A 17,448-nucleotide genomic window follows, 5' to 3' on the forward strand; every position below is an offset into this window, starting at 1 on the left:
CGTCTGCGAGTAAGATAGCGAAATGTGGGTGGCGAAAATTGCGAGAAAGTTTTTCTGTCTAGGGATACAAGAAGGTTGCGTTGCTATTTTTCTATACGCGGCCAACCGGACCTCATTGCTCGAAATCTCTTAAGTCGACATGGCGCTTGTTTTATGCAAAAGCCGCTACGACAGCTTCGCTTAGGAAACGTGAGAAACGGCTGGCCACTTTTTACGCAATTGTCATTTTAGTGCATGAACTTCCATGTATATCTCAATTTTATTAGCTCTCGTTCTTGTAGGAACGCAAATTAAGACTCAAGAAATGTTTGCTGTCCATCCGAATACTGTCTAATAAGGCGCCGACAGTGCAGGCTTTGTGTGCAGCCTGGCGTAACCGTTCATTACTTGCATGAATGTCACGTGTATCGTCTACTAGATAATTGATGGAATCTTAAATATAATGCTCGCGCTTAATCATACTGTACGTCTAGACGGCAGTGCCGACTATAACCAATCATTCCCACGAGCGCTTCAAGTGCCTGAATAAATAAGATTGCAGTGAATAGTCTTCAGCATATATTTGATTGTGTTCTGTGTCGAATAAGCATTTAAGAAGCTTCCTTCTGTTCGATCTGTGGTTTCCTTGTTCAAAAATGCGTTATAAACGTCACACTCCAGTGTATGCGATATAAACCAATGCGATATAAGCGTGACAATCCAATGTATAGTGTTATCTTGCCCAGTGGTGGAAGCTTTGCATTTGTACACGCGAAGGCTAACACGACGCTTTGACAAAGCGTGACCATCCTCCGCAGAGCACAATCACGTTTTACCACGGCCAGTGTAGTCGGGCTGCAAGTTACAAGCAAGACGGTGATGCCTCGAGAACGTAACTTTCGGCAGTTTAAACGGTATGGTGCAATCATCTTAATATATGCCGCCTCAGTTGACCCGATTCTTTCGTGGTAACGCCCTAATCTTTTGCGTTACTTCTATACACAAGAAACGTGGAACAGCCGCCATGACTGTTGCTGTTCTTCGTTATAGTTTCGATCTTCGGTGGCTATAGAAGATAGACTGCTTGCGATAACCAAATAAACTAGACCCCTTCGACAACCGTGCTCAACCTTGTCATTTACTGCTACAAATGAAGGTGATATTAAGTCAGATATTGCTGGTCACTACTACAGGAAAGAAAAACTAGGGCTTGCTGCTTTTCCGTGTGGCCACGTGGGCCTGGTATAAAACAAACAAATGATGCTGTTTATAGGATCAGCGTTTTATTTTTTCTTGCCTATTGCAGCTCAGACATTTTTTTCTTTGCATCTTGCGTATCTCTTCCAAGACATTTAGTGTCAAGCCTTTAAACTTACGCTGAACGTCGCCCTAGGTTCGGCGAGCGCGTGAGGCTGGTTTTGACCGATGCTCTCAGGGCACTGTAATGTGCGAGAAATAAGGTTAAGCCTTCATTAAATGTGTACATCCCACAGCGCGTGTGACATCAGCTGACTCCGGAACCTGCTAGCGTGGCTTCTGTTGCATCCATGGCGTTCTAACGCTCTTAGTAGTGAGGACATCCGTCTCGGTCATCACTCATTGCTTTAGAATGCCAGCGAATGCGCACAGGCTTCTCCACACAGCCCAGGAACTGCTGTAGTCACGCACGCAGTGGCTTAGGCGTTTATACCGAAGATAGTAGACAGCAGTTCAGTTCGACATTACCCTCCAGCTCCTTATAAGCTGTTACTCTTTTCTGCCTTCACATTTTTTCTTGGTTCGTTTCGTGGCACAGTATTTCCGTGTACCGAGCGTCATAAGATTTAGATATCACACAAACCAGCATCTCGCGCTTGATCAGGTAGCCAACAACGAAAGACAGATCTTCCAAAAATATGATATTATAAAAAACGGGAGCACAGCGGATGGGTGGCCTGAAAAACTTCGGAGAATGATTATCGCTCTATAGCAGATTCAGCGCCGCTTGACCTGAACCATGAGGTAAAATGTTAAGACGGGGTGAGCGAAATAGATGAAAGTTCTTGAACTATTATTTCATTTTAACGACGGAGTTCAACATCGTATACTCTTGTCTCGACAAATCCGTCGTGTAAATTGCTGTCCAAAGCCAAGCATCAGTCACTAAACCCGCTTAAATTGCTTTCAAGGCGCGCTGTCAGAAAGCTTATGGGCAAGGTGGCAGAATGTCTCTGACGAATGCGCAGGCGGACTGAATATTATATCGCTGAACTAATTGGAATAAAAGCGCAAAACCCAAGACACTTCTCACAGCAGTCACATTATTATTTCGTTTTCTGTCTGCAAAATTCGTTTTACAGGGGTCACAACTTTTTCAGTCTCTATGCGTGATGATATTGACATTAAATGGCGATAATAGCATCACACAAACCACCCATTTGCCTTCCTTACGAGCTTTTCCTTTATAAATTTAGGATTCTTTTCATGCAATTTTAATGGTATGAGATTTATACAGCGCTTACTGCCTGCAGAAAAAAAGTGATTATGCTTGACAAGCATCAATGGGCAGAGTTGGACGACAATGAAGAGAGAAGCATGCTGATGCATCTTCGCCTCAGTGGTGTCCACATCTGCCCACAGAATATGAGCAGAACATGAATGCATATACATATCGAAACAACATGAGGACATTACCTAACACTTTTCATTCAGAGACTAGCAGCACGTGTCCATTATTGTAGCCGGGCAGCGCGTCCTAAGACTCAAGCGCAGCACGGGCCCTTGAATTCGTGCCAGTTCACATCCACACAAAATGTTCACGTTCCAGAAGCCTCTTGGTCGAGACGGATCACGCACAGACCACGGGCACGGTGCAGTACGACCGCAGAACTTGTTCTAGAGAGGAGGTGCCACTGTACCTAGTATCGGGTGCAGTCGTAGCCTGCCGTGTAGGACCTCTGGTAAGTGTTGTTGAGCGGGAAGCCCACCTGGTAGGAACTCTGACCGCTGGTGGTACTGTTGCTTCCAGGCGCGGCACTCGCACCTGCATACGCTTCCCTGAATCCGTTAGTGGCCGCGTACGCTTCGGAGGGATCGATCAACTGCTGCTGCATGGTGTACCACGCAGGCCGGGTACCTGCGTAGTGCTGCTGCTGGCTGGCTGGCAGAGAGTCCGTGCCGCTGACCGCCGCGGTGTCGTCGCTGGTGGATCCACCCCTGTCGGCGTACACTCCTGGCGAGCTGCACGTGTAGCTAAGGGTCGCCGGGCTCGGGCACGGTGTCATGGCAGCTTGAAAGAGGGGCCGCGAGTAGTGGCTCAGCTCGTCCGCTGCCTGGTCGCGCGTCATAAGGCTGTCCACACTGAATGCGGACAAGGACGGGTCAAGTGTCAGCGCCCCTTGCTGCTCGCCGAGCGGCTGCGTCAAGGGCCGCGCTTCATACTTGCACGAGGCAAGCAGGCAGGAGTCCGCCACGGGCTCCGTCTTCGGAGTGACCGCCTGGTGACTCTCGCCGCTGGTACGACCGCTGCTGGGGCCGTTATTCGCCTGTGATTTGATTGCAGGCTTCTTGTCCTCCAGTTCAGAAGACTTGCGTTGCGCCTCGTCCTTGGCGGCGTCCTTGGTGCTGTCCTTCTTCTTAAAGCGCCGGCGTCGGCGCAGGTAGCTACCGTTATCGAACATGTTGACGCTGTCGGGATCGAGCATCCAGTAGCTGCCCTTTCCGGGCTTCTTGTCATCGCGAGGCACCTTGACGAAGCACTCGTTGAGCGACAAGTTGTGTCGTATGGAGTTCTGCCAGCCCTGCTTGTTCTCCCTGTAGAACGGGAAGCGGTCCATGATGAACTGATAGATGCCGTTCAGCGTGATCTTCTTCTCGGGCGCATTCTGGATGGCCATGGCAATAAGCGCAATGTACGAGTAGGGTGGCTTTACCATGTCTTTGGGAGCCTGTTGCTGGATGGCCATGGCACCTGCCGCGTACGGTGCCGCCACGTACTGCGGCTGGCGACCCATGCGGCCTGGATACGCTCCCAGTGGCTCTTGGCCGTGCGCCGCACCGTAAAGCTGCAGCGCCGGCGAGCTGGCCCCGGAGCCACCCGCCGCCGGAGGCGACGAGTAGCCGCTGTAGCGGTAGTAGCCCTGGCCGTGGTGGTCGCCGTACAGGCTGTGCATGCTGCGTGGCGCCGAATGCTGTCGCTGCTGGCGCGGGCACTCAGGCTCCCGTCCGCGCTGCGCAGCCAGCACGCGCCATGTTTCGGGCGAGGGAGAGGGTGGGAGCCGCCCGTGGATTGACGCGCGGGGTCCGCGCTCGCAATCCCCCGGCGTGGGGGCGGCGGCAGGGCTGAGCTCGCGACTACGCTGCGCTCGGTCGACTGCGCTGGCGGCGAACAAGCCGACAAAACCGCGTGGACTTGGCCGGCCGATCGGGAAAAAAGCCGGGCTCGAGTCGCTCCCCCTCGCGTCGGATCTCAAGCTCGGGCTGCGAGGAGGAGGAGGAGGAGGCTGCGTGCGAGAGTGAATGACTCGGAAGGGGGGGGGGGGGCAAAGCGGCCACGGGGGGAGGGACTGCGGGCCCGCCCCTTCCTGCGCTGACGTCGGCCCCGAAGGGCACCCTGGCCACTCCCTTGCTGCCGCCGTCGATAGGGGACACCCGAACCCGCGGCTGTCGGCACTTGATCGAGCCCAATTCTGCCACCGTCGACCAGCTCTGCTCTAGGCTAATGGACGACGGCACTTGAACGGCGCTTGCGCTTTTGTCCAGCACTCTAGCTTTCCTCTTCCTCCAAGCCAGCGCCAACGCTTTCTGCTGGCCGTTGCAATGCATGATATATGCGGCCATTATTCTTAATCTCCTTTTTACAACGGGCCTCGTTCGTTGTGCCGAGATCTGAGAGCTGCGGAAGCTCGGGCTTGCTGTATATGTGCCTAACTTACATATACCGACGTTTTCTCTTGCGCACTGGTAATGGCACGCTAAATGTGTATTCAGTAACCAAGTCCTCAATGATAATATGATCTTCGGTTTTATTGTATGTACTCTGTTCACACTTTTAGGGCTCGTCGGTAGGTTAAAAAGAGTATGTGTTGCTCTTTTCGTCCTGACTTGCCACGTATATGACACGTGAACTCTGTCTCTTTTATGTTCCATGACTCTCCGGCGAGAGTATAATGATATCCAAAGAGAATTCACGTGTCTCTTCAAAGAGAGTCATATACGTGTCGTGTCAGGACTCATAACAAAGACTCAAAGGAATGGTTTTTTCTTTTTCTTAGAGTCTTGCCTTTAAAAACGAAAGTACAGAGTACAATACACACACGCGGCGCGCGAAATTGTTTTGTATTTTCGCAAGGAACTATGCAGACAGAAACAGTTTTCGGATATCAGCCAATGCGTGCACTCACAGCATAATTACAACTGCCCATTATGACGTTAAACGAACACACGACGAAATCGTAACTCCCTTTCTGCTCCCACGGAAACCGTGCTCACTCATGTGTCCATCATGCTCGCAATTACACAGGCCTTCGTGATACCCGTAATAACAAAAGCCAGTGTAAAACATTTCTGATAGAGCGGAACGCACCAACATCCACGACAATGGACGACTGTAGAGTACCGCTGGCGAGCATCGTCGCCATATACTATAGTTGATGTGAACTGAGTGCGATGATGACATAATGTTGGAGATGATGAATGGACGGCTGATCCAGTCGCAGGAAGCGATCTTAGTAACACTGTATGTTGATGCTCCCTGGGCCTTGCATTTATATAAAGACCAGGGCACGTGTTCACAGAAACGTCTTACGATAAAAATGTTTGTAAGAGAATATTTCAGCCAGTCACGATGCGGGACATGTCATTAGCGAAGCCGGCTGACCAATGGGAAAACGTACTTACGGATGAAAATTTTTGTTAATTCAGCCACAGATGTTTTTATATACGCTTTGCCACGGGGCAATGGTACCGAACGCACAGCGTCACGATTTCATAGGACGAAGTGCTTCTTGCGGTGCCGGGTAGAGCAGACGTTTGGCAACCCTTTGCTTGTGTTCACACAAAAGCAAAGTTTCTACAAGCACTTCAGAGAGGTAAACATTGGAGTGTTTTCAGATGTTGTTTTGGTAGTGCACTGTCTGCGACTAGCTGCGTGCTTCAGGCAGAAGCAATTCAAGGCGGGAAACGAAAGCATATCACTTTCCCTTTGAGTAAGGTGCTACTTTAAGACAAGAAGGAAGGGTTTGCCCACAACGGTATATACGCAACTATTAGGCCTAATGTATACAGGTTCTTTGGTGCACGTGGAATGTTATGACGGTATATAACGAACTACTCCGACCGGCTTGTCACTATAGCAGAATTACTTATGTAGCATAAATTTGCTGTGACAGTTTATATTAGAGCAAAATATAAACGTGGAGGAACTTCCATCAGTATATAAACTTGCAAGCTCCTCACTATTACGCGCGTGATGCTTTGACGAACTTTGACTGATGTTCCCGGTGTGTACACGCTTATACCATATTTGTGGATACGTGTTCCGATAAACACTCGCCGATAAAATTTTTGACAATTCGGATTTATCCCATAAACTCCGATTTTAACGGCCGAATGATTCCGTTCCGCTCTTTATCGAAAGAGCATTTTATAAGCGGTCGTTGATACGTCGGCCAATTAGGCTGACGTATTTTGACCTCACGTCAATGTAACCTTACTTCACGTCAACAGTATCGCGTAGACCACAACTATCGCACATTTAACAAAGGGCTTGTCGAGCACGGAGCGAGAGACGTCAACGTATGCAGAGTCCCCGGGAGCGCGAGACGACATATACGGTCCCCTGGCGGCACTGGGGCGTGCCAGGCGACAGCGAATATGCGGACCTTGTAAAGTGTGCTTGCGTCTGTTACAACGGTTGTAACACGCGCGAACGTAGGGTGCTTTGTATTCAAGTATTTGTGCTTGTGTGTATATGTGTTTGTGTGTTCAAACATTCCAGACAAAAATACGCTTCGTGTGTTCTGATGTTTTCGCGTTCAGATATCATTTCATCTAATATATTGGAGCATCCAGAATAATGCAAAATTAAACACCAAATTTTGGAGAATTGAGGATTATACGAAAAATAAACTCTGATAAACGCCGAATTTCTCCCACAAAAATAAACTCCGAAAAACACCCTCCGAATTTCAAGAAAAATAAACTCCGAAAACAGGGAGCCCTAATCATATCATATCGTTTACCGTGTGTCCGAAGCCATTTGGGTCCAACTTTCACAAGTGAAGTTAACCGGCCGAAGGCAAGCTGTCTCAACCCTTCCTTCCCGATTAACGACGGGATTATACAAGTTTCTTCAGTATTCAAATGTAACTTGCGCATAAATATTCACGGAGAAATACGTCGAGGTGCCACCGTGATGTGCTGTTCACTCGACCATTACGAGTGGAAAAACGGCGCTAAGAAGAAACAGCGCTTTTGAGCGCTGTTTTTCCACTCGTAATTATGAACCAATCAGCCCGAACGCGTACCCTCCTGCACTCGACCATGTCTTTTTTTTTTCTTAATGCAGGAGCTTTTTCTTGCACATATACCCCACCAACTTTGAGTTTGAGCATGTTTCCAGCCATCAGAGTAACCAACACAGTAGGTCTTTTTATCGAAATAACCCACCTCTCAAGTAAGTACAATACAGTCGTACGCGCAGATGTATTGAATCGTCCGTATACCAACGTGATGTATGAAACAGGGTCTGTATTCACAGAAATATGTTGCACTGTAATTTTTTAGAAGAACATTTCCCACGTGATCCTGACGCTGGAATTATTACAGACAATGACGAACAGCACTAGCGAATGAGAAAGTTCGGTAATTCGGTGTCGGAAAACATATCGCACTTATTTAGATTCAAAACAAGAACCCGACGGCAGTGGCGTGGACGCTGCATACAACTTCACAGCCGCAGTGCGTTGGCGGTAAAAAAAAAAAAAAAACGTTGTGACTCTACTTTTTTCGTTATTGTTGACAACATGGTACAACTCGTCACATAAATGAAACATCCCATTACCTTCTATCCCCAAGACAGTGTAGCCAGCCGGTCTGAGAACTGGCTAACCTCCCCGTCTTCCCGTCTATTTCTTCCTTTTTACTGCTCCTCAAAAAATACGAAATCCTGTCTTTCGCCATACAAATTTAATGTCAGGTTGGATAGCCACCGCATGCTCTGGATGTGTGCATAGTTACCATGTATTTGAAAGAATTCAAACTTGAAATTGGGAAGACATGTGTCGTACTTAAGCACACGTAATCCCCTGTACATATACGCTGTGACGGATAGCGAAATATGTATGACGCATTAGGAACATATGTCGTAAATTCACGGGAGCACTGAAACGTTATGCCCATTCTCCGAGATTGTCGTCAGACATCCCTTTCTCAATTTATTTTTTACTTGTACAGAACAAAAATAATGCGTTACAACAAAATACGCGTTTACTATCTTAACAAGCTAACACAAGAGTCAAAGACGTGAAAGAAAAACGCCAAGTTTTCAACTGTTCCAAGTGAAGGGGACATCGTGTAAGTATGACATGAAACATATAAAACAAACTTGATAAACACGACTATATATATATATATATATATATATATATATATATATATATATATATATATATATATATATATATATATATATATATATATACAGGGTGTTTCAAGAAATATGTCCAACCTTCTCAAAAAATCAGGAAAATGCGATATTTGCTCGGGGATTTCAGAATTGTTTTTTCTGTAGCGGCAGGAATCTTAAGGTAGTTAAGGACATCATTTAGGACAGTAATTAAGAAAGTTACATTAATTAACTTTTTAATTAGTGGAGTTAGGTGATTGTGTCAAATGGGAGAATTGAAGTTCTTCATGCGAGGGACCCATCCGAGCTTTGAGATTTCGAAAAAGCATCCTCTAGTAATTGTTGTGGCGTAATGAAATTCAACGAAATGCAACGGCTTTCAACAGCGAAAGCCATCGAATTCGGTTGAATTTCATTACTTCGCAATTATTACTAGAGGCCGCTTTTTTCGAAATCTCAATGTTGGGATGGGTTTCTGGCACAAAGAACTTCAATTCCCCAGTTTGACACAGTCACCTTACTCCACTAATTAAAAAGTTAATTAATTTAACTTTCTTAATTACTGTCTCAAGTCATGTCTCTAACCGTCTTAAGATGCCTAGCGCTACAGAAAAAGTCAATCACTCATTTTGGACGTCTCAGAAGAATATGGCAGTTGCGTTCTTCCATGTTTCTGTTTAGGTTTCGCCATTGAATTTGGTTGAATTTCATTACTTCGTAATTATTACCAGATGCCACTTTTTCGAAATCTCAAAGTTGGGTTGGGCTTCTGGTATGAAGAACTTCAATTCTGCCATTTGACACAACCACCTAACTCCACTAATTAAAAAGTTAATTAATTTAACTTTTTTAATTACAGTCCCAAATAATTTCTTTAACCATCTTAAAATCCCTGCCACTACAGAAAAACCGATTCTGAAGGCAGCAATCAAATATCGCATTTTCCTGATTTTTTTAGAAGGTTGGACACATTTCTTGAAACACCCTGTATATACCCATTAGCACTGTTCCGCATTTATCTTTTTTCGCATTTAGGTCCTTTACTCATTAAATCGCGCCAAAGCTTGTCAGGCTACAGGAAGCATGCATTTAAACAACAACAACAAAAAAACAGCCTGCACAGTTCGTTACCCTTACTGCATTATACGCGGCTGATTTGTAAACATCAAAACAGTCGCAAATACGATGTTGGGAGTTTAGAACCTGCCTTGACTTGTTGTCAGCGAGAGCAGCGCTAAGAGGGCATGGATTTCACTGCTAACGATCCAACGTGGTGGCCCTTTTGCGCGAAAATGAGCTAAAGGCGGGTTTCGTTTCCACGCATGAGTGATGTTACTGACTTGGGTAAGCTAACGAAGGGGAATTTTTTCACGGGGCACGTTTCTTTGTTTGTTAGACACATCCAAATGAATCCAACAGACGATTGGGCCAAAGAAGGCATAGGGGACTTTAACTGTTGTCTTCAACATTAGTGCAGTAATTATGACGTAAATTGAAATGAATTAAAGCGGACAAAAAATCACCCTTTGCGTCGGAGGGATCCAAGCCCACTGCCTTCGAATTACGTGCGTCGGATCCCCACCGACGAAAATGGTTATTTTTTGTCCGCTTTAATTCATTTCAATTTACGTCATAATTACTGCACTGCAGTTAAAGACAACAGTTAAAGTCCCCTATGCCTTCTTTGGCCCAGTCGTCTGTTAGATTGATTTGGTTGGGTAAGCTCAGCCACTTGAGTTCACGATTTCTAAGTACATATATTATCTATACTGTTCGTATCACCATACAGATAACGGCACTCGTGAACTAAAACAAATAATCTATACTGCATATTCGCATATACATTGACAACGCCGCCGCAGCACAAGGCAGTTGTGCCCCAGTGATGTCATCAGTAGGCTTGGTATTGGTGAGGAAGTGCATGGCAAAGTGGTAATTGCGTTTACATGGCCGAGAAAATAGTGTATCGCGCTGCCAAGCGCGTCACAATCCCACTATCTTACAGTCTTTGCTCGAGATCCCTGAGATCTCGACATTGTTTCCGCGGTGGGCGCGTTTCCCAATTCAGCGGAGGAGAGCACGCCTTTCTTCTCTCCCTCCGTGCTATATGGTATTTACCTGCAGCGCTTCATATTATTTTATTTCCTTCATCTGCTTTCGTCTGATGCATTAATGCGGTTCATGTAAGCAGTTTTAACATAAGGACACCTTCGTGAATATTGGCCTTGGTGTTTTCTGAACAAAACATTTCCTGGACGATGTAGTATCGCTAGTACTGCTTAACATTATTTATTTAGCGACTACTCTTGAACTACTTACCCGCCACAGTGGTCTAGTGGTTATGGTACTTGACTGCTGACCCGAAGGTCGCGCGGGATCGAATCCCGGATGCGAAAATGCTAGAGGCCCGTGTACTTAGATTTAGGTGCGCGTTAAAGAACCCCAGGTGGTCGACATTTCCAGAGCCCTCTACTACGGCGTCCCTTATAATCATATCAGGGTTTTGTGACGTAAAACTCCAACAACAACAACAAAAAAATCAATTGCTTGCTGATATAACCATTGTTTTTTACGCGTTGCGTGCGTTTCACAGGGATCACTCATCAAGTCATAATTCCTTAAGTAGATATATTTACCACAGTTACCTATATGGCCACCACAGCTGCACATGTGCAGAGCTTACCAAGCTTTCAACTACATGCGTATAACCTTGACCAACGTCAAATCTTGTAGCGTCATCTGTTCGGTGGAACTCGACACAGTTTCCTGTCCAGGAGCCTGACCAACCGTCTTCTTACGGAAACCAGAATTTTTGGACGTTGGTCCCAACCGTCATCCACCCAAACTAAAGCGATAGTGTGTGTGTGCGTGGGCGTGTGTGTGTGTGTGTGTGTGTGTGTGTGTGTGTGTGTGTGTGTGTGTGTGTGTGTGTGTGTGTGTGTGTGTGTGTGTGTGTGTGTGTGTGTGTGTGTGTGTGTGTGTGTGTGTGTGTGTGTGTGTGTGTGTGTGTGTGTGGTGTGTGTGTGTGGTTTTAAAAGTATGTTTGTATGGGGATTTTAAAAGCTTCGGCATTATAACTGAAAGACTATAGCGTGCGAACACATTTTTTCCCTTTCTTTTCATGTAATCTTCTCTGGCCTTACCCCACCCCTTGTGCGGAGTAGCAATTAACCTAGTGCAGCAAACTTTTCTTCTTCTTCTGGCGCCTCACCGGTTAAGACATGAGCTGGTAAGAGAGGCTGCTGAAAGAGGAGAAAGAGGAAGTTGCCAGATGGAGCAGGTCAACCTATGGGATTCTTTGAGGGCTCAAACAATATAAAGACCCAGTTTTCTTAACTGTGTTTCGTGTTTCCGCGCTGGTTAGCACCTCTGTATTTCTTCTCTCTCTGTCTTTCTCCATTGGAGCGCAAAGTGCGCGGAGCAATGACAGAGAAGTGCCCCAGTGCCTGTGAAGAAAAATGGCGCCATTTCAAAGGCACGCGAAGGTGTCTTCACATAATATATATAGGCACAAATGATACGAAGATGTTTATTGTATATATCGAAGGTGAGGAGTACCTTAAACGCGGAGCTATCGGGATGCATCCGTGCACAAAGAGAAGGTGTGAGGGCAAAGAACACTTTCCAGGCTAAACGTACCTGTCATTGCACTGGGCCGTCTCCAATTTCTTCTTTAAGTTCCGCATACAGTCTCGATGCCACCTCATTTGTCTTAGCCAATTTATCTTGCCAGAAGACTTTTGTTTTGGTCTAACTGGGATCTCATTATTGCGGTGGTTACTGAAGCCTGTTGCGGCGATGTTTATTGTGTAGATGTGATGATGACACGATGGCGATTAGAGTGGTCTAGCAACGTAATAAATTATTTTTAGCATATGAAGAGCGAAGACTGTATCGTCGATGGGAGATAATAAGCGCCAGGACTCGCGTATTAGTGCAGCACCAGTGATCTTGGTCTAGACAGAAAGGTGAAGAGTGCTGTGGTTAGACAGAGACCTGCTAGTTGGGGGCTCTGGGAGACGCGTGCCGAATTTTATTTTTAAATAACGCGAGTTCCACGTAGCCGGACAGAAGTAAGGTAATATTGCTCGCCGTCGCTTGGAGCAAGTCGTATGCATTTTTTGTTTGCATTTCGTCTAATTACACAATCTGTTAATAGGATTTAATGAGCTTCTGAAATGTTATAATTGGAGCGTTTCCATGTATTGGGGACCACCTTTCAGTCTTGGCAAGTACAAAGCAACAAAGCGTTGAATCGGGGTTTGTCACGATGCCGTACACTTTATCAGTGGCGCTCTAGGTTTATAATATTTGAGGAGCTAATTAATTAGGGTCAACTCTTCAGTGCTTGATGTTTGCCTTACGCCGCGGACCTAGCGAAGAACTAATGTTAGAAATTCGAGAGCTGTTCTATCACCTCTTCGAGCAATAACACGACATCACGTTTCAGTGGGTCACAAGCCACTGTGGCACAATGGGCAAAGAACATGCCGATGCAGCTGCTCGATCTGCACAAGAAGACAAGATTCCATCTCATTATCAAGAACAGATACTGCAATGAAAATTCGTGAGCTTGCAAATGAAGCCATAAAATCCTTATGGAACACGCCATGCTTACAGCGCACACAACTGCATGCACACAGTGCACCCGTCTTGTCGTCTTCAGCTCCCGTCTGGACTCTCTCGACTCGAGACAACGGCGCTTTGCCGATTGTTGCTTGGTATCGCCCTCACCAAATCTTTTGCCTTCCGAATCGGCATGGAAAGACAGTGCTTCTTGCGACTAATGTGGCAACAAAGAAACTAGAACACGTCCTTTGCCACTGTCCTTGGTGCAGTGCGAACAGTCCGCCGTTAGCGGCCGTGTGGGCCCGCCTTGATGACCGGCCCCTGTCGAGACAGACTTTGAATGCCGACTTAAACTGTCTCTTCACCGGTAGTCTGTCAAGGCTTTATACTGTTTCTTTTTCTTTTTTTCCTTTTTCTTTTTCTTTTTTTTTTGCGTGGCAGTGCCTATTGGACTATAGCACTCCCGCTCCTCACCTTTGCTTCTTATTTTTTTATTTATTATTATTTTTTTATTTGAGCGCTGCTTATCCCTCCAACCTTTTTTTTTTATTAAGTGTGTTGAAGTAGAGGTTGGTGCCTATTTGTGGCTCCGGCTAGTCCTTTTCTCTTACACGATAGTTTTCTTCGTGAAATTGTCAATCCCAAAACAGTACAAATGTACACATAAATGGACATTCACACACCTAATCACAGTACTACTATATAATTGTCCACGCCGTGTGAATCTTCACACTTCATAAATGTTCACACGCACGAAACTTCTGCTTTCCATCTTTCTTTCCCTTTCCCCCTCCCCTTAGCGTAAACCCGCCGCTGTGGTCTCGTGGTTGTGGTTCTTGACTGCTGACCCGAAGGTCCCGGGATCAAATCCCGGCCGCGGGGCCGCATTTCAATGGAGGCGAAACGCTAGAGGCACCTGTACTTTTAGATTTAGGTGCATGTTAAAGAGCCCCAGGGGGTCGGGATTTCCAGAGCCCTCCGGCGACTCTCATAATCATATCGTCATTATGGTACGTAAAAACCCCAATAATTACATTACTCTCCTTAATGTAGGGTAGCGAACCGGATGTTTCCATTCTTGTTGGCCTCCCTACCTTTCCCTTATGTGTATCTCTCTCTTTATGCAATAAGCGGAGTACAAAAATATTGTCTTGCTTGCTCCAATCGACGGCAAGCAATATTACCTTGGTCCTGTCCAGTTACGTTGCACATGCGCAGTATTAAATTTCGGTACAAGTTACATGGAACACCTGCAGAAAAATCCCTGGGACTAACAATCTACCTAGAACTGTAACTCTAATTAGTATGGCTTCCAAGATATGCTATTTTTGAAGCGTGTTACGAAAACACTCGGATGTTCCAGTTTACAGTTCTATAAACCATGCCTTTAATACTTCCGGACAATCTTAACTGAAACGCCTAAGCATCTTTCAGCACATTTTTAGAACCCGTCACATTCCGGCTGCCATTGACATGGCTTCACTACTCATCAGCTTCATTCTCAACCACCCCTCTGCGACACAGGCGTCCTCATTTGGAGACGCGACTCACTTTTGCCATTTTTGTGCACTCTTTTGCAAGGAGGAGACCACGTACACTGAGCTAATTCGGCATTCTTGTGCCTAAAGTTTCTTTATATCAATTCTGGGTGAATATTTTGCTACACACGATAATTTTGGTGAAGGCAGTACCGTGTTTAACAAGACGTTGGAAGTGGGGCGTTTCGGCAGAAATTTTAAAATATTTTTGTTTGCCGTTTAGGAAAAGCACGCTGCCAGCAGATAACTGTCGCATCTAATTTGAGTGGGTCGTTGAATTCAGATTATGAAGAAATATGGCATGCCTGACTGTACAGTAATTATATAATTATTTACGATTGTAATTGCAGTTAATTGCTATAAAAGACACTATAATTATTCGAACTCTTCCACTTGCCTGAAAGTAGGTTTCCAGAACCTTGACATCAAATATGTAAATTTCCCGCACTTATAGGCAGTAGAAATCAATGCGTGTCGCACAGGGCTACTGCATGCGCCCTGGAGTTAGTAAATAAGTTCATATGGGTATTTAGTTTCACCAATGAAATTATTCTACAAAATTTTATTCGGTAATGTCTATCTAACCACGTAGCATATGTGCGAGAACGGCTGAAAATATGGCGCTTCATCTTTTTAAAAAATTTGTGCCCAGTAAAGGGAATCGCCTCGTGCGTAAAGCGTAAACCGACATTTCTCATGTGGTATACGCCGCGTAAGCAGTAGTTCTAGATATATTCCAACTATAACGTGTAACGTAAGCCGCAGCAATGGCCATTTGAGAGAGCATCCCTTTCGTAAGGTATACGTATAGGTTCGAGTATCGGACTTTCCTAATCACTATATCGGTCGTGTGTGGGGATTCTCATCTCGAAAAGCAGCTGACGCGGTCTCCGGGGGCCCATTTTCCAACCACGATGTGGTGGAGCAGCCTTTCATAGCAGTGGGAGACAGGCTAAAGCTGCCGCCAGGAACATACCAGTAATACTGGCACTGGTGAGCTCCCAGTCAGGTCCTCGGCCATTACGGACCTCTACTCTTAACAAGTGTGCTGTGCTCTCACCTGTCAGACGCTAATAGAAGCGCCACAAGAAAAAGGAAAAAAAATGCCGCGATTAGCTTCAATAAAGGTCGACGCTTTTAAAACCTGCAGTGTCGGTCACAGCTGTATTATGTAAGTAGAGCTACGCACTGTAAGCTCGCTGTGAGCCAATTACACATCATCGCTCACGGCAGAAATTACCTGCGAAGTGCTCAAATAAACGTAAGAGTAAACGGCAAGCCTGCAAATTCGAGTGTGCGGCGCAATTTAGCCTTCTCATAGACGCCGCTTCACCACTCTGTGTAAGTTTACTGGTATTGGTTTTTCGCTTTTGAAATTTAGAAGTCTGTCTACCTTTCCCCCTGTCAGTGTTGTGCATCCATCTTAGTTCTTCTCCCAGGTATTTCGGGATTTAGGTTCTGCTGCTGATCAAACCGTCTTTCTTTTCTTTTCTTTTTTTTTTTCGCTTACCATACTTATTCCGACTTTCTTAAGCCAGTTGACCTTTCAAGCACGCAAGCACACATACGCACGCACACAAAGTCGGCTCAGTAAATAAATAAATAAAATCACCGAGCTGCGAAAAGCCACCGCTATATGTTGTAGTGGCGGGCGCGGCGCGGGGGGACTTTCAAACAGGCGAGGATTGAAGATCTCTGCGACGGGCAGCGTATAGTCTCGTACCTCTCGTCTCGTCCTCTCACGGACTAGGGGCTTATACGAGCTGCGGCCGATCCCTCCGGGCTTGACATTCCCGGACAAGCGCCTTGTCCTCTCCGGAAGCTCAAGCATGCCTCCCCCCCCCCCCCCCCCCGTACTCTCAGCATCTCTCTTCCTCGCGAGGAGCTTTACTCCCGTTTCCGCCAAATGTGCGGCAGCGTCCACTCGAGAGGCCGGTGCGAGCGCGCGGCTGCGAACCCAGCTGCGAGCGGAAGGTCAGACTCCGGGGGATGCCAGAAACCCTAGACGGCGCTGAAAAACGGCGGACCGAGGAGGGAGGGGCGGCAGCGCGACGTGTCCGGGCTGTCTCTCCGTGCACGGGCTCATTCTTTCTCGCCTCTGTGGCCCCGCGTGCCTGCTTGTCGTCCACGCCTTGTTGCCTCCCGCCGCGAAGGTGTCAGCCCGGGTGCGCGGCCTGCGGTGCGTCCCCCGTCACGAGGGTGCAGCTTTGGCTCGCCGCTGGAACACTGAGCTGACCAGCAGGTGCACGTGCGTCGGCAGCCGCGCTGCGAGTGAAGACAGGCGTAGAGGAAACAAATGAGAAATTAACTTTTCCCCCCGTGCCTCCATTTTGCAAAGCCCGCGCCGATAGAGATAGAAAGCACCAAACCAGCCGTTAGGAAATGGCATGAAGGGCGCGTCGGAGGCACGTGGTAAACAAAGTGGTCCGTTTAACAGCAGGCTCTTAGATATGCAGTAGCCGTGAGAACTTGTATCTTTAGTGTTCTGTGAGAAGTACTTTGTGTAAAAAAAATGTACCGCAATAAAGTGTGTCAGAAGAACCCCATAGTTCCCGCTCGCAAGAGTAGTCGTCTAGGCTACTGTGACTGTCGTACCTGAGAGCGCCGAAAATACGTCGCGTGTGCAATGCAACAAGAAATTAAATTATTATTATTATTATTATTATTATTATTATTATTATTATTATTATTATTATTATTATTATTATTATTATTATTATTATTATTATTATTATTATTATTATTATTGTTGTTGTT

At 46.3% G+C, this 17,448-nt stretch overlaps 1 protein-coding gene across 1 annotated transcript; it reads right to left on the reverse strand.

Annotated features, from left to right (window-relative positions):
- Positions 1–1,794: 1,794 nt before the first annotated feature.
- LOC119378836 (forkhead box protein C1) lies at positions 1,795–4,712 on the reverse strand. Its single transcript, XM_037647858.2, has one exon. It carries the CDS (start codon positions 4,128–4,130, stop codon positions 2,877–2,879), a length of 1,254 nt encoding a protein of 417 aa, XP_037503786.1. The 5' UTR covers positions 4,131–4,712; the 3' UTR covers positions 1,795–2,876.
- Between the last annotated feature and the right edge of the window lie 12,736 nt (positions 4,713–17,448).

The sequence above is a fragment of the Rhipicephalus sanguineus genome, chromosome 1 (genome assembly GCF_013339695.2).
Source record: "Rhipicephalus sanguineus isolate Rsan-2018 chromosome 1, BIME_Rsan_1.4, whole genome shotgun sequence".
NCBI lineage: Eukaryota > Metazoa > Arthropoda > Arachnida > Ixodida > Ixodidae > Rhipicephalus > Rhipicephalus sanguineus.

Bases quoted from the DNA above. Each gene is read 5' to 3' on its own strand.
- LOC119378836 (XM_037647858.2), bottom strand. From the start codon at position 4,130: ATGCACAGCCTGTACGGCGACCACCACGGCCAGGGCTACTACCGCTAC.